Consider the following 18,734-nt stretch of genomic DNA (forward strand, 5'->3'; position numbering starts at 1 on the left):
CAGTGGGGGGGGGGGGGGGATTAATTTGGCATAGAAGTACCCAGCCAACCCAAGCCATGTTAGTAATGTTTACATGACACTTTTTATTTATACAATTTCCCAACATCTAGGCTGGGTGGCCCATCTGACCAGTAATAGATGAGGGAAACCCCCAGAGAACATCAGATTGACAGTATTGTGAAGTATTGGAAGGCAACTACTGGACTCTGATTCAGATTAAAATCCCAAAATTTTACATAGCCTAATTTGTTTTATAATTTTATTATCGAATATGACTCATGGGCTTTTCTGGATATTTCTTTTGTGAGTTGAAATGCTTGATATTCAGATTTCTGTGCTTCTTTGTACAATATATTTTTTCTTAATTAGAAAACATTTCTGGAATTTATTTTGATTGAATTGCACTGGTTGTCTTAACTTTAATCGGGGGCAATGTGTTTTTTTTTAAGATGCTAAGCGACATCTTTCTGACTGTCACTAGCTCACTTGATCAGTAACTCACTCAGTCAGCAGCTCTGCCCCTAGTGGTGGCACACAAGAAATGTGTGTTTTTCTACTAGCAGCTTTTGACATGGGCTGTGGTCCAGCAGAAGGAAATGTCATGTGCAACACTAAAGCGTGCTGTAAGAAAGTGATTTAGAGCAATGGGATGATGGTAATACGAAAGGTTACAAAGCTATGGGTGAATCAGATCCCACATAAGCCTACTCCGAGATGAAACATGCACACCCACATGGTTATTATAATGCTCACTAAAGGTAGCCTATTAATTGTCACCACATGGCAAAACAACCACTGATATGTGTCTGTGTGTATAATGTATTCTATGTTTTTAAATATAACTCATGTATATATATCTCAGAATAGGCCTAATTGGTTTATTTTCTTGGAGAGAATCTGGTCATGTGGCTGTCTGGCTGCCATCAGCTCTTTTAGTAGCCGATACCAAAGTCAATACTATGAATTAATATAAAAAAAATGTACATTTGCTGAAGTTGAGTAAACTACTTCACACATTAGCAGGTTGGGTAAACTTGAGTTTAGGTGGTTTCACCCTTCATGTCTTCCCTGTTTAATAGGGATATACTATTTGGGGTTATTATCAATCATAACGGGGGGACACGGACTACTGTGTGCATATAATTATAAAGACTGCTCGGCCCCAATCCCAGTTGATAGGCTGTATCCGATAGCAAGAGGCGAGATGTCTTACATTTTATTCTGAGTCTCCTTGAACTACAAATATTCATCCAAAGTGGCTGACCGTACAGTTCTAATGAATATGCATCATAGGGATATATAGGAAATATCATACATAGGTAATCTGTGTATTGTAGATGTACACTTTTAAAATAATTATTTGGGATTTAATTTAATGGGTAGGAGGGGTGGGTGGGGGACACTGTACAGCTGTACAAGCAAAACTACATTGGAATATTGACAAGACCATACTTGGTCATTTACTGTACATTGGAGGGGGTTGTGTTAGGACATTTACAGGGGCCAGTTTCAAATTGCAGTCTCCCGTAGGTGTTTTTTTTAAAGTGGGTAGTGATTCACATTCCTTTACAGCTTTGGGTAGGGCTTTCCACATTGATGTGGCATAATTGCGAAACGTGTTTAGTCCCTTGTTTGAGCCGAAATCTGGGTTTAACATGATTTGTGGAGCTCCCTCTGGTGTTGTGATCGTGGTATTCACTGACCTTTGGGAAGTATTTTGACATGTACATGGGTACCTTGGTCGTGTTTGAGGTGCGTTATTTTTTTTTGTAGCCGCAGTTTGCGGAGACGCTCTCTGATTGGCCACTGACGTTTCTGGTCGTGTGACATGTGCGGCCAATCGTGTGATGCCTGTTTCTTTCACCGGTTAAGCTTAGGCAAAGTTGGGTTAGTTTGTCTTAGAGCAGGGCGATAGAACACCAGCCCTGATTCCAAACTCTAACCTTAACTAACTTCGAAAGAGTCGCCTAAGCTTAACCAGTGATAAACTAGGCGTTAGGTAGTTTGCATGCTGTTCAAGGCGGAAATGGGCAAAGACAGGCGTCACGCGATTGGGCGCACATGTCACATGACCAGAAACGTCAGTGGCCAATCAGAGAGCGTCTCCGCAAACTGCGGCTACGAAAGAAAATCACGCGTTTGGCGTTGTTGTGATGGTGGGGGGGGGGCGCCATCTTGTTTTTAGAAGCGTTCCGGGAGGACGAACGACGTCAGCACAGTTTAGCTAGCTATCGTTAGCTAGTCGACGAGAATAAACTAGAATGTAGGACGATAATCTGGTTTAATATTGCTATAATTTCCGCTTTTGTATTTCATTCCGCCACCGCTCTGATAATGTATAATGTTAAATGATAACGTTTTTCGGGGGGATAACGCTACCGAGGCCGAAGTGAACGACGGCGGTGCACTGCAGATCTCTTGGTGTATATTTTTATTTCTGAGTAGAGGAGTTACTATGAATGGAGGATAAATGTTGCCAAAGGCTGACAGCAGCAGGTTTGTCGTCCTCTCTCTTCTCTTCGTCCTCACGTTAACGGACCCGCCACGGACAGGTAAATAAACCCAAAGTGAACCCACTTGTGTTACCCTTTGCATGCATGCCCTGCTGGGCTCTGGTTTGAATAGAAACCTCAAGCAGGTCAGGAGAGATTTTTAGAAATAAGAGCCGTCACCGCTGCAAGCGAGGCCTGTTTTGATATAAAGCCCCGGCTCTCTGGTTCTCCCGCCGTGCTGTGCAGACTGCTGGACGGATGATACGGGCTGATCATCCATCTCTGGCCCATCATTCATGCCATGGTGCAGCTCTCTTAATTTGAGATACTTCTGAAATTAGATGCATGCATGCGCCTGGTCCGAGTCCCCAGACTACATCATCCGTGGAAATTGTTTCAGTTTGAGAATAAACAATAACCCATTTATTCACGATACAAGCACAAAACGTGCTCAGCAAAGTACCCTGGCAGATTAAACTTAATCGAATACCGAACCGATTTGAGTTGATTGAAATCGGATGCCCCCATTGAAACCAATATATAGCCTGCCATGAGGAGCTGTAATTAATGTGTTGGGTAGAGAAAGTAGGTATATTGTTGAGGTTATATTTCATGTGCCTGTGCAGAAATCCCCATGTAGTGTTCCCTTCCTGATGATTGATGAGATGAAGCCTTGTGTTGGCCTTTTAGATGCCAAAGCAAAGGTCAGGCCTGGGTGAGATTTAACACTGTACAGAGTTTCACATTCTCTGGACAAGTTTTGTTTTCTGTCTACCCACAGTCAGAGGAGTTTTGATTAAACATCCCCTTGCAGAGTAGATTCAAGAGGTTTATTCATCAGATTGATTGAATTGATTGATTGAAAATGTTATTAACAGATTTCAGAATGGGTACAATACAGTACGGCTCAATACACACAATTGTTAACTCATTCACGGCCACTAGCTTTCGTCATCTGCAATGTTTGGGGCCAGCGTTAATGACCATTTTAGCTATGTTTGCAGACCCATCGTGTGTTCTGTATTATATCTATGGAGGCGATAGTATGGCTCATTTTACAGGCATTGTTCATTTATCCATTACTGACTAATCAGCAAATTTCTACACTATAGTTTGTTACATGCTACACACTAAACAGCGCCCCATTTCTGATTTGAGTTTATTGAAATCGGATGCCCCCATTGAAACCAATACCAATGTATAGCCTGCCATGAGGAGCTGTAATTAATGTGTTGGGTAGAAAGTAGGTATATGCGGACATTGCGCTCGTCACCAACGCAAGAGACACCGGGTTCGAATCCGGCTGTCGCCGTTGCCTCCGGCTTGGGCCGACCATCATACTAACTCAATTGGCAGAGTTAGCGGGTGGAAGTCGATGGGTGTTAATCTGGACGTTGTGGACAGCGACTCCTACAGGTCGGTTGGGGCATGCCTGCACAGCAGAGACTGGAAATGGCGAGGGTAGTGTGAGCCTCCCACATGTTGCACCTCGCCAATGAGAGTCCGCACTGGCAGGTGAAAAGATGTGACAGGCTGCCTCCTCGTGTATCGGAGGGGACACATGATGCAAGGCTTCTATCCTCCCTACAACCGGTCCCTACAACCGGCCAGTCGGGGGCATATGCGAGCAACGTTCAAGACAGGGGAGCAGACGGACCAGAGTTTGTTTCCTCGGATAGTCCGCTTGGTTTGGGCTGGTGTGAATGCTCCAGACAAACTTTGGTGCGGACCAAAAAAGCGAACTCTGGTCCGCCTGAAAATGTAGGTCTCGGTTCGCTTCCAAGTGAACCCTGATGCATACTTTTGTGGTGTGAATGCTCATCGGACCAAACGCAAGACCAAATATATATAATATCAGCAGTAGAGTTGTTCCGATACCGATACCAGTATCGGAAATGCCGCCGATACTGCCTAAAATGCTGGTATCGGTATCGGCGAGTACCCTCTAATGTTGCGCTCCGATACCATATGACGTAATTTATCAACAACACTGCGGACGTTGGGCTCTGTAGATATACCCTACTCGCTGAGTGAGCATTATAAAACAAACGTGTGCTTAATCGACCGTGAATTAAAGTGTCAATTGCCATTTTAACAGCAGAGCAGATACTTTCTTAAAATGCCATCGTCCCGGCAGAGCGCTGTTGACGGGGAGCTCTGATGTTATTAGCATTAGCTGAACAGCTAACCGAAAGCTAGCATTAACTAACGTTAAAGGTTTAGCCATAACGTTACCTTGGCTAAAGTTGGGGCTAGTCATAATCCAGCAATAATGGCTGCAGACCTGCAAGCAAAGTACAGCAGGTTGGCAAAGGAGTATTCCAAGTTAAATCACAATGTCACCAGTAACGTTAGTTTTTCCATATACCGGTAGCTCTGATGCTAGCTAACCTAGCTCACGGTAACGTCGTCATTGCACAATTGCACGTCGCGTACACAATTAATGACATGTTGCGGACAGCCATATCGGCGACAATGTTTAGCTTTTAGTGCCAAATGATAAGAGTCTGAGGCGGAGTCTCAAAAGAGAATGTTGAATATTTATTGTGCAAAAATCACAACAACAGAGCCTCTGCTACTAAACGGAGCCTTCTTGTGGAAGCAAGTGCAGCAACGAATAATGTCCGTGTGGAACTAATGTGCCAACAACCTTTCCGTGGGTGAACTCATTGAGATAGTTTTCAATTACTGATACTAATACTAATCTATACAATCACCTGTTGTTGAATAAAACTTTATAGTTATTACATAAAAAACAGTATATAAACAGTAGCTGTATTTAAAAAAAAAAAAAAAAAAAAAGTTTTATAATTTATATAATATTTAATTTTTTTAATGTATGCACTGGTATCGGATAAGTATCGGTATCGGCCGATACCCAAAGCTTAGGTATCGGAATCGGATCGGAAAGGAAAAAATGGTATCGGAACATCTCTAATCGGCAGTCGAGTCGCACATGCTGAGCGCTAAGCATACCTCTGCAAAAACCCGCCTGCAAACTACTATTTCGCATTTCTTTTCGGCCCCTGCCTCCACATCAGCTGCACTCAGGTAGGACTACCACCTGCAACACCAATTATAACATCTGCACTAGAGCTGCCGCGGTATTGATATTTTCCTTACCGCACAAATTTGCGTAATATTTCATACCGTTGCAATATAACCGTTGGAATGCATTTTTTTTTTTTTTTTTGTAGTCTACTCTTTATATCGTGGCCTGCCACGATAACACATTTTGCTGGGCGATTAATTGCCCCCGAAAATATCGCGATAAGCGATATTATTGCGACCGGTTAGAGAATTTTTTTTTTGGAGAAATTTATTTCCCAAAACTTTTATTTTGAAGCCCACCGCTCCGTCTTTTCCGGTGTTTAAGACTTTTATTTTGAAGCCCACCGACCGGACCGGAAGTATTGTTGTGATTATTTCAGGTACTTTTTGGGTACCAGAAAAGTCACGTGAAACACTGCAGACCACTGAATAGAGACGCGTCTCTAGGATTTCATAATCATTATGTTTGCAGCAGGCACAAGTGCAATAAACAAAGGATACAGTCACTGTGTATTCTGCCTCATTTATTGATTAAACAAAACCGACATCAACACAATTTGCCACCGAGCGGAGAGTTTAGTCTCGCAAAAAGATCGCTGACTTGTTAAGGCTTGTTGTTAGGTTAGGTGCTAATGTTGTGCTAGCGTTTTAGCATGGCTATCGTACATAGCGTGATCAATATAACTCGCTATTGATTGTTTGTATGAGTAACGTTAATGCTAGTAGAATAGACACAACGTGAGGTAATCACCATCCATTTTAAACCGGTTATTACCTAATGCTAACGTTAGCAAATAGACGCGACTGGTAACGTTACAGCTTGTTAGCCTAATGCTCGTTAACGTTAGCATAGACAGCCTAGCTAACGTTAACGCTTGTAGAATAGACACAATGAGAGGTAACGTTAGCGTTAGCAGAATAGACACAACGAGGGTCTCGTTAATGTTGTTGTTGATTGATTGAAAACTGTGTTTACTCTGTTTGTATGAGTAACGTTAATGCTAGTAGAATAGACACAATGTGCTGTGCTCTGTAGTAAAGCCAGCGGCCCGCCTCCCAACACGGACAGTGACTGACAAGGGGCACTGGGTCCGCCTCATTAAAACAAACGCGCAAATAGCAATTAATCGCGCCCGTCAAAATCATTGCATTCATTTTAATTATCGCGGCAATTAATCGATTTATTGCTTATCGCGGCAGGCCTACTGCCTCTAGTCTAAATGTCTATCTTTAGAGGATGACTTTGCAGCATGAATATTCTCATTTAGTACTCCTGTGGACTGGATCTCAGGTAGTCCACTCCGTCGGCGAGCTAATGTTATTAGCCTTGTTGTGATCAATGGCTAACATCCAGGAAGTAAAAACCGAATAGGCGCTTGCCGATTGGTGGTAACAGCAGAGGCGGGTGCAAGCGGTGTGACGTAATTGGCAGATTCAACTGTCAATCAAAATCTTTCCCTTGCATTGCTTTGGTTGAGAGTATTATTATAAAAAACAGCGTTGATGCGGTATTCAGTTAAACGCTGCGGTGGGCGTGACGTAACAGCGATATTGCGGTAACCGCGGCAGCTCTAATCTGCACTAGTGTTGTCAAAAATATCGAAGTATCAATACATATCGATACTGAATATTTAAAATGGTTTCGATACTCATTTCCCGAAATACCGATACTTTCTGCAGTATCAATACCAGCTGGCGAGTGTTCTACCGCAAGTTGTTGACACGCTGTTCAGAGCACGCTTGCCCCTCCGGCTCCTCCAGCCCTCCCCCTCACAGAGCCGACAAACATTTTAGCTGAAGATGGCAAATGCAGAGCATCCGCAACTTGTGCTTGTGGATAAAGAAAACAGCAGAAGTGCTGTTTGGAGGTACTTCGGGTTTAAAGTAAACAACGAAGGACAAGCTAAAGAAGATGCCCCAATGCTATTTGCAAGCGGTGTTACAGATCAGTGCCAACGCGGATCTCCATAAAGAAATGAGAGGTTCGTGACAGCTGCTCTTTCAACGTCACTGTGACTGAAGCATTAAACCATTAACTCTAGTTTAATACATGATACGTTGTCTACTGATGGCGCATAATATCAACAGCTGATAAGTTGTTAGTAACGTTACAGGCAGCTATCAGCTAACGTTAGCTACTCCTAGCCGTTAGCTCCCTTAGCTTAGCTGGCCACTTTTATAATTACTGCATGGAAACGGAGTAACGTTTAAACGTTATGTCGAGGTCATACAATACTACAGTCGACATAAGGTTAACGTTACCCCGTTTCCATTAAGTGTTTAAATAGCAGCAATCTTGTTGAAAATGTAACGTTACTAAAATGCTCCGAGCATAGCCTCTCTCTCTCTCTCTCTCTCTCTCTCTCTCTCTCTCTCTCGTTATCTTTAAATACAAATCGAAACTGTTACTAACTGTAATACAAACAGTTCAGTTTGTCAGGTACATGCAACACAGATTACAGTGTTTACATCTGTCTGCTTGAGAAAATACCATGTTCTGCATCTGCAATAAAAATTATTGAAGTGAGATGAACAGTTATTTTTAAATGTGTGATCTAAAGATAAACAAAGGGTTTTAAAAGTGTTATATTTATCTTCTCTTATAGTACCAGAGAGAAGCTGAGGAAAATCAACCAGCAACAAAAGCTAAATTTGTTTATAAAAAAAAAAAGAAAAAATGGTATCGAAGTATCGATACTTTTCAAGGTATCGTATCGAAGTCGAAATTCCAGTATCGTGACAACACTAATCTGCACCAACAGAAGTCCGGATAACATTCGGCTCCACTCCAACGCTTGAAGCTGAGAGGTACTGTGGGTTCTGAACACTGTCACAAAGAACCAGTCCTACAATGGCAATGACGGACTAGGAGAGGTATTCTGTGCTATGTTCCCTGACTTGGAAATCGCTAAGACATTAACATGCGGCAAAGACAAAACGTCCTACATAGCCAGGTTTGGATTGGCCTCTTGCATCCAAAATAATCTATTCACGGATGTAAACGAGGACATGTTTGTGTTGATGTTCGATGAGAGCTTCACCCCACCGTATGTATTTTATTTTCTCCCACCCACCCACCCCCTCCTAAAAAATTTTTTTTATTGGTCTTTTTCCCCCTCCATTTTTCCTCCGATTTTCTCCCATCCCAATGTTAGTCGTATGCCAATTCCCAGTCCCTTCCTGGTCGCTGCGCTTTACCCCCCACAGTCAGATCATTTGGGAGAGTGGAGGCTACCACGTGCTTCCTCCGACACACGTCCAGCCAATCACCGCTTCTTTTCACCTGGCAGCGCGGATTCTCATTGAGAGGGCGTAGCGTGTGGGAGGACCACACTATCCCCCTCACGTCCAATCCGCGCTTAGCAGGCGCCCCGACCGAACTGTAGGAGTCGCTGTTTACAACGACCCGGACCCACCCCGCCAGCTTCTCCCACCCTCTGATACAGCCAATTGTATCAGTGCAGACGGCCAGCCAAGCTGGTGACAACCCCGGAGCTGTGAGCCGGATTCGAACAGGCGAACCAAGCTCACAGCTCCGGGGCTGGTGACGAACGCAATCTCCGCTCGACCACCTAACCGCCTACCCACCCACCCCCTCCTAATGTACAGTCTCCTCCCCATCATATGTATATATATATATATGTTAGGATCTATGGGTAACCGTACTGTATATTTGCATATCGTATATGTCACAAATGTAACAGTACTATATACCTGGCTGTATGTCCTTATGCCATAAATGTCATGATGTCATGTATATGTTGTGTATGTCATAAATGTCACTATGAATTGAAAATGGGGGACCCTGATGTAAACAAGACAAACGTCTTTCTCTGGTCTGCATCCCCTTAACAATTGTGTGTATTGAGCCGTACTGTATTGCAGTGGTTCCCAAAGTCCGGGTCGCGACCCAAAGGTGGGCCGCGAGCAGCCACGGGAGGGCCGCGAGATGATTTAAAAAAAAAATAATCATTTTTTTTCTTCTTTTTTTGTCAGGCCACTGAACTTAGAAGCAGGCCACGACAGTGTTTCTAGTTGTATTCTAAAATTCTATTCTATTGTATTCTAAAATGTGACTATATGGTTTTATATTAACTTAATAAATAAACAAAAACGAAAAATCTACTTATTTCAACGAACATTTCAAACTAAATAACAGATTATGCACATAAAACGCTGAAAACAACCGAAGCAACAATAGTATTTTAATGAGGCTATTATTATTATCATTATTATTTTGCAACAAGTTAGCCCTCTCATAAATAGCACATATAAATGAATAACTAACTTGAACTAACTTAATAGGATTGAAGTGATATTTGGCTTAAAAAATCGGTCGCCTGGCAAAAAATAAATAAAAAAAGCCTGACGATGTGCATTGGGCCGCGGCTCTCTGACGCCTTATTTTTTGGGTCCCGGCCTGAAAAGTTTGGGAACCCCTGCTGTATTGTACCCATTCTGCAATCTGTTAAATAAAGTTTTCATTAATTCATTCATTCAACCAAACTACAAAAACAAAACAACTGGATGAATGAATGAATGAATGAAAACTTTATTTAACAGATTGCAGAATGGGTACAATACAGTACGGCTCAATATTATACACACAATTCTTAAGGGGATGCAGAGTGTAGACCAGAGAAAGACGTTTGTCTTGTTTACATCAGGGTCCCCCATTTTCAATTCATAGTGACATTTATGACATACACAACATACATGACATCATGACATTTATGGCATAGGGACATACATGACATCAGGTATATAGTACTGTTACATTTGTGACATATACAATATGCAAATATACAGTACTGTTACCCAGAGATCCTAACAGAAAATATATATGATGGTGGAGGACACTGTACATTAGGAGGGGGGGGGGGGGGGGGGTTGGACATTTACGGTGGCCAGTTTCGAATTGCAGCCTCCCGTAGGTGCTCTTTAAGATCGGTTTTGAATGTGGGCAGGGGTAAAGTGGGTTTTAGGAGTGAGTGTATTCTGACAGGTATCAGTCCTATGGTAATAGATGTGTTCTGACAGGTATCAGTCCTATGGTGCTAGTCATGTGTTCTTACAGGTATCAGTCCTATGGTGATAGTCATGTGTTCTTACAGGTATAAGTCCTATGGTAGTATGTGTTCTGAGGGAAAGGTGGCTGTTGCACTTGCTGCTTGGCCCCTGGTATATTTTGTATAGCTATATTTGCTATTTATGTTTGTCACCCCTTTGTTGAAATTCATCCAATCCAGTTACTCCTTTAAGTTCAAGTTTTTTAAGTTACCAAGTTATGTTTTAATAAACATCTTTGGACCAATGTGTCCCTAAACTTAAACTAATTGGTGTCGTTGCGTGATTATTTTTGTTATTGTGAAATTGGTATTAAATTTAATTCTGGGTGGCATTCAAAAGTCTTAAAAAGGGCGGTCAGGTGGCGTAGCGGAGATTGTGCTCGTCACCAATGCAAGAGGCTGCGGTCTCGACTCCCGGAGAGTCAGCATTGCCTTGGCTTGGGCTGATTGCTATACTAACTCGTTTGGCTGAGTTAGGGGGAGGGAAGCCGTGGGTGGGTCCTGTGCGTTGTAGACAGCGACCCCTACAGTTCGGTCGGGGCGCCTGCACAGCGAGGGTAGGATCTGGAGAAAGATAGTGTGACCTTCCACACGTTACACTCTCCCGGTGAGAATCTGCGCTGCCAGGCTGGCTGCCGGCTGGCTGCACAGATTCTGTGTCGGAGGAAAACATGTGACAGTCTCCGGCCTCCCGGACCAACAGTAGGGGGGGGGGGGGGGGTGCGCAACAACCAGGAAAGGGGTTGGGAATTGGCATAACGACTAACATTGGGATGGGAGAAAAATCGGGGAATAAGGTCGTGGTATTCACTGACCTTTGGGAATACATACATACACAAGACATATAGTGAAATGAAGGTGGCCATGCCTGCTTCGATTGTGCAAAAAAATACAAATAATAATACAATAGAATAGAAATAAAGAGGTAGGTTATGGTTAGGGATGCCCCGATCGATCGGCCACCGATCGTTATCGGCCGATAATCAGTATAAATATGCGATCGGGGAATTCCGATAATTAGTCATATTCGCCGATCGCGGAAACTGATCAAGTGGATATCTCACTCGCTTGTCTCAGACGCACAGGACCTGCAAACTGCTCCTCCTCCCTAGCCCCGCCCGTACCCGTGTAGAGTTTGTAAACACAGAGGAGGCGGACCTCCTCTGCTGAGTCTAGATAGTGCATTCGACCTGAGCTAACGTTAGCTACCTAGCTATCGTTACTGTTTAAACAAAATTACCCAGTCAACTATTCACTTTTAGTAGGCATTGTCTAACGGTATTTAGCCGGCTAGCTACTGATAGCTCCGGATGTCAACAAATGCCCCAGAAGTCTAGTGGTCCATGTTGATATCTCCGTTAGCTTGCGTTAGCTGACGTTAGTTCACCGTTCAAAACGAAATGTCCGATTGAACTAAATAGTTGTCTTAACGTCATCTAGCCGGCTAGCAGTAGCTACAGATAGCTCCTGATATCAATGTCTTATATCAATGTCTTATCAATGTCTTATAACTTCTAGTCGGCCAGCTACCGATAGCTCCTGACATCAACAAACGCTCCACAAAGTCTAGTAGAGACGTGTATGCTACCTGTTAGCTCACGTTAGCGCAAGTTAGTTCACCGTTCAAAACGAAATGTCCCATTGAACTAAATAATTCACTGAGGCGTTGTATTAACGTTATATATCCGGCTAGCAGTAGCTACAGATAGCTCCTGATATCAATGTCTTATAACACTGATTCGATGCGTATTCGAGCTGAGGGCTTGCTGAGCACAGTTAAGTAACGTTATGCCAATAGGGTCCAGGTGCAGCGCCGGAGAATCCTGGCCGTAGCTCTGCTCGAGGCTACTCGAGTATAGGTCCAGGTGCAGCTCCGGAGAATCCTGGCCGTAGCTGGAGGCTACTAGAGTACACACAGACAGTGGAGCTTGTTGCGTGGTGGCGATGTCTCGCAGATAATACAAGTACAAGTCTAATTATATAATATATATATTTTATAAAAAAAAGAAAAGAAAAAAAACTTTTTATATAAAATAATTTTTAATTTCTTTTTAATCAAAAACGATCGGTATCGGATCGGTATCGGCCGATATGGCTCACGACGATCGGTGATCGGTATCGGTGGCAAAAAACGTGATTGGGGCATCCCTAGTTATTAGGGGTGGGAATCACCAGTTTCATCATGATACGATACGATATCGATTCTTTGGACAACGATACGATATTTGCCGATATCACAAAGTCTCTCACGATACAATACGATACGATTAGATTCAGGTGCCTGCGATCGATATGAGATGATATCATATGCCCATTTAACACAATCAGTAACATTTAGATCAACAAAAAAAAGGTAATGAAAATATCATTTGACATTTGTATTTTTGAGCTCTTCCAGACATTTAAAGGAAAATCAATCTATTGTTTTTAATACAAATAGACCTCCTGTTCACTGTAAAGTGCCACGTTTTTATATATTGAGCTTTAAACTTTAAGCAAAATTTTTTGGAACTCAAAACTCACAACCTCCCTCTCCCAAACCGTTCCTACAACAATTTGTTGATGTTGCATGATCATGTATAGGCCTACATTTATTATGCATTATATTGTTTATGTTTAAATAACATTTAAACATCAAACTCCTCTGACCTCATCTGGTCTTTCCAAAGACGCGCGCACACACACACACACACACAGAAAGGGAGAATGCTATGCTGTAACATCTACACACACGGAGCTACTGCTGTTGTTCTTGGGCGGATATGAGACTCGCCACAGGATTTTCAATATAAGAGTATCGATATGAATCGATCTTATTACATCGCATCGATCCGATTCGATTGTTGATAATTACATCGATGTATCGATCTGGATCGATGTATCGTCCCACCCCTACTAGTTATGGTATGTTTTCTTTTCATACACTTCTGATTGAGCTTCAGTTGTGTTTTTTAACTCCTGGATGAGCTCCAGTAGATTTATTTTGTGTGTAAAAGTTGTTAACCACCTATTCCCACACAACCAACCACACCAGTGAGTCTGAATGTCAGGGGAAACCGTCCTTTAGATGTTAAATTCTTGGGCCTGTGTGGGATTTAACATATAATTGGTAGAGTGAACCGTGATCTATGGTGGCCCCAGGCTTTGGAGTTGTTTGAGTTTGGAAATGAGGGCTGACCTTCGATAAATTTTTTGGAATTCGAAGCTTCGGGGCCAAGATTCGATTTGAATTCGAAGCTTTAAAAAAAATTATATTTTTTTTTTTACATTTCTTTAAAAAAAAATTGTTGTTTGTTGTGGGACTTGTACAGTACTTTGTTCAACTTTGTCAGTGCTGTAAAGTTTAAACATTTTTAAATCTTAGACAAACAAAATACTTTGCTTTCATGAAATATTGTAAGCCGTCATTTGAGGCTTTATAAAAGCAGCACAATGAACACAAATCTGTCAGTGCCGAGTCCGACCTCATCTTAAATAACAAACAGCATTGCTTGTTGTAATTAACACATTCCCTGCCACGCAATTTTTGAGCATCTTATACCACTCTCTGCCAGCACTGTAAGCCTATTTGTTGGCGATACACGCTATATTAAAATTTTCAACTGTACATGATCCTAAACGTTGTGACTGATCATGCGCGGATGAACGGGGGGTGTCGTTTATAATTCCGTGAACGTCAAATTTTATTTTCATATTCGAATCCCATGCCCATCGAACGAAGCTTAGAAGTATTTAAGACAGCCCTAAGGGATGATGCACTGACCATTATTTCACTGCTGGTACTGAGTAGGGCTGCACGATTTTGGGAAATAATCGAATTGCGATTTTTCGGACAGATTGCGATAAAATTTGCGATTATTAACCCTTTATCTGCCAGGGATTATTCTGATCATATACCCCTATCTGCCACTGTTGAAAGTCTATGGAGATGTTCCCCTTTTTTGCAGGGCTATAACTTTTTAAATTGTATTGCTAAATTGACATTACTATGGCCCATTCAACGTCAAGTATCTATCGTTTAGGATGTAGCAACGGTCTACTTTTTCATTCACATATTCATGGTCTAAAGTATAAATATGTTTTTATCGTTTTCTGTAGTGATGCACCGATGTGAAAATTGTGGCCGATACCGATAACCGATATTAATATTGCTGTTCTGGCCGATACCGATATTTACCGATGTCGATATCTCTGTATAGAAAACACTTTTTTAACGCATAATTTTTTTACTTTTGTAACTTATTTTCAGAAATGACTGATTTTTGAAACTATTTAAGGCCAAAACATGTAAAAAGAAAAAAAAGATTAAAAAAAAAAAAAAAAAAAAACATTTTTATTTATTTTTTTTAATATCGGATATCGGCCCCATCTTGATATCGGACCGATACCGATGTGTAAAAAAACGGCCATATCGGCCGATATTATATCGGCGGCCGATATATCGTGCATCACTAGTTTTCTGCAGCATTCTGCAGAATGTGATTTATAGCCATAAATGCATTATATTGATGATCAAATACAGTTTGATAGCGATCGGCGCCAGATAAAAAATTTCAAATGTACGTGCTTCTAGAAGTTACTACTCATCATCTGATGTTGACCGGATGGGGGGGGGGGGTCGTTTATAATTCCGTGGCCAACGTTAGATGATTCATGTAGTGTGGGTGATATGATCATCAGAGCAGTTTGTATCGAACACGGTAATAATAAATGCTGAAACTTACTCCAGTCTCCTCGGGCCGTTGGGCGATCAGCTTGGAGTAGAACGTTTCCTATTATGGGATGTTGATCTAGATTAACCATTTCCAGGTTGTATAATACTATATACGTCCAAATAACGTTGTTTATTGAGTTAGGGCGAGCGATTGATTATCCAGTGTGTCGAGATGGAGCCCCGGGAGCTATAGCGAGTGGTCGGACCGAATTTGGATGAGCACCACTTTCTGTTTCCGGTTTGCTGTTTGGGCGATCCGCCGATCGGCCACCAGATGGCGCTCTTGAACCGTTGGAGAGTTGAGAGGAGATCAACAGGAGATCTCAAGTCTCCGCGGGTGAAATATGATTGCCATCACAGATTTTTGAAATATTGATCTCAATGACGTGTTACGGCGTCATTGGCAGATTACGCATGGCGGAGAATGACGTGTTAACTCGTCCTTGGCGATTTAAAGGGTTAAAAAAATAAAAAATTAGCAGCCCCACAGAGGTTTATTGTAAAATGCGTCTTGAAATTATTTTTCCCTCTCTGAATCGATACCGGTACCCAACGGTACAATTTTTTCTGTACTTTACTCTCCCTCTCTGAAGTCTAAACTTCACAACACACAATCTAAAACCCCTTACCCCCCTCTCCCAAACCGATCTTGTATCTCAATGGGACTTCCTGGTTAAATAAATTGAAAAGAAGAAAAAAAGATTTGCGATATATATATTTTTTTGCACGATTTGCTTTGCATCATTCCAAATCACGATTTCGATTTAAAATCGATTAATCGTTCAGACCTAGTACTGAGTCCTAAACATTTAACTAGGGCCTATTGATTTTAACTTGACAACATAAACAAATTCTAAATGGTCCAAGCTGTTCCTGAGCAATGCAATAGTTTGGTGTCTTTAGAAAGTCGTTACCAATTGGAAGAAAGAGAATTTCAGATATTCCATGCAATGCCTCTATTACGTCCGGGAGAGCTGCAGCTAACTCAAGCACCCAGAAAAACAGTTCTCAGGTCCGTCTACCGATTAGTATGATGCCAGGCGACAAGAAAACAGGTTGGAAGAAATTTGTGGAATTATCCTTCAAGTCAGTGGTGCCCAACTGGTGTTTCATGGAGTGGGCTGAGATTTAGCTGAAATCACATTATTTAACAAAATTATGCCATTGCATATATTATATTTTATTAACAGATGTATATATAATATATATTCAATGAGATTAAAACCTTTTCCTACACAGGATAATGCAGTTAGTTTGGCTAAAGTCCAGCAGTGTTCACTGGTCCTCTTGTACAGTCATCACTTTTTTTAATGGCTTCGTGTGCCAATTTCAATCATTTGGTGTGCCTTGGAATTAGGGATGGGTACCGAATTCGGTACTTTTGAGGTACCGAACCGAAACACGTCGGTACTACAGAGTATCGATTCAAGTGAGATACAGATTTAATTTTTTTTATTTTTTTTTACCTTTTTTTTTCATGTCAACGTTCACACGCACAATATATGCTTACCTAGGATTTGACTTGATTCAACAACAAAGCAGTCGGAGCAATGGCAAGCCGAAAACTGTCGAAATTGTAGTTATTTGAAGTTTGGATTTTTTTTTTCACAACTGAAACTGTAAATTAAATTTCTTGAGACTAAAGTACCGAAAAAAGGTACCATTGGGTACCGGTATCGATTCACAGGTACCGGTACGGTACCGTATCGGTTCAAATGTGAAAGGTACCCATCCCTACTTGGAATGTTGTGTTGCCATAAAGGTCCAGATCCACGGCTCCAGTGTGTGTGTGTGGCCTCTAGGGTGTGTGTGGCCTCGCTCTGTGGGGCCCAATTTCCAGTGCAAATAACAGCGATGTGATTTAAGGGTTGGTATTTTGTAGTTTTCTTGCAAAACTTGAATTTCTGGTTGATCTTTTTTATCTTCTGTTTTTTTTGTTCACTATTGTGGCAACCCCAAGCCACCCCTTGGCTTGGTGATTGAAGGACGTTACGTAGCGACCCAATGGCTGGGCGCTGCGCATATTTGGGCGTCCGCTTCCGGATGCACCTGTCGCCAGAGGATCATCAGGAGTGATTATCGAATCACGGCGCGGTGCGCCTGTTGAGGAGGGGGGACTTAATGGAGCCGAGGAGCCCCCTCTCACTCTCCCGTAGCAGCGCAAGACGCCGCCCGGCCGACAGATCAATGCCAGAAAGCGATTATTATTTAGTGGAAAATAAAGAGTGATTTTGGGAACTGCAACCTGTCTGTGTGTTGTTTATTCTGCCACCCCTACACCTGGAATTGCCACACTAACTATGATAAGATGGGGTATCAGTGGGTGGTCTCTAGGTCCACGTTAGGTAAACATCACCACCTGCATTTCAGCAACAGATGGTTGTTATGATCTTAGCCAGGTAACCAGGCTTGGCAGAGGCCAGTGTGATGCAGCAGTGACATGTCTATAATATTCTGGAAATCGCATGATTTGATCCAGAGACACTGTAGCTGTTATTAAAAAGCAGTAATACATGTGTGTCTGTGGTGTTCTGTCACACCACAGAAAAATTTGTTATTTACGACCAGCCAAATTTTAATGATTAACACTTTGATCGCCGGGGTTAAATTCATAATTTACCATCCCTCGCCAGCCCTATTTAACATGGAGAAGTTCCCCTTCTTTGCAGGGCTATAACTTTTTAAATTGTATTGCTAAATTGACATTACTATGGCCCATTCAACGTCCTATATCTATTGTTCAGGGTGTAGCAACGTTATACTTTTTCATTCACATATTCATACTAAAATACGGTCTAAAGTATAAGTGTTTTTATCGTTTTCTGTAGCTTTCTCCAGAACTTGATTTATAGCCCCAAATGCATTATATTGATGATGAAATACAGTTTGATAGGAATCTGTGCGAGATAAAAAATGTCAACTGGACGTGCTTCTAGGAGTTACTAAGTATGATCTGATGTTGACCGGATGGGCGGGGGGGTTGTTTATAATTCCGTGGCCAACGTTATATCATTCATCTAGTGTGGGTGATATGATCATCAGAGCAGTTTATATCGAACACGTTAAAAATAACGCTGAATCTTACCGTATCTTCCTCGCGCCGTTGGGATGTAGAAATATCCGATCCATTTCCAGGTTGTATAATAGTATATACGTCCAAATCATGTTGTTTATCGAGTTATTTTCAACCGATCGATATCCAGTGTGTCAAGATGGAGTCCCGCTAACGATAGCGAGTGCCCGGACGAAATATGGGTGAGCACCACTTCATCCGCATCACTTCCTGTTTGGGCGATCCGCCGATCGGCCACCAGATGGCGCTCTTCAACCGTTGGAGAGTTGAGAGGGGCTCAACAGTACATATCATGTCTCCGGGGGAGAAATATGATTTCGATCACAGATTTTTGA

The 18,734-nt window shown here is 42.0% G+C and overlaps 1 protein-coding gene across 2 annotated transcripts in view; it reads left to right on the forward strand.

The window, feature by feature from the left end:
• The first annotated feature begins 2,198 nt into the window (after positions 1 to 2,198).
• Positions 2,199 to 18,734, forward strand: part of dgcr2 (DiGeorge syndrome critical region gene 2) — a 59,235-nt gene continuing 42,699 nt past the window's right edge. For both annotated transcript variants that reach the window (XM_084325102.1, XM_084325103.1), the window contains exon 1: positions 2,199 to 2,552. In XM_084325102.1, the coding sequence (XP_084181228.1) occupies positions 2,471 to 2,552 (82 nt within the window). In that variant the 5' untranslated portion in view covers positions 2,199 to 2,470. The remainder of the gene's footprint in view (positions 2,553 to 18,734) is intronic.

Source organism: Notolepis coatsorum (genome assembly GCF_963971535.1).
Source record: "Notolepis coatsorum genome assembly, chromosome: 11".
Classification (NCBI taxonomy): Eukaryota; Metazoa; Chordata; class Actinopteri; order Aulopiformes; family Paralepididae; genus Notolepis; species Notolepis coatsorum.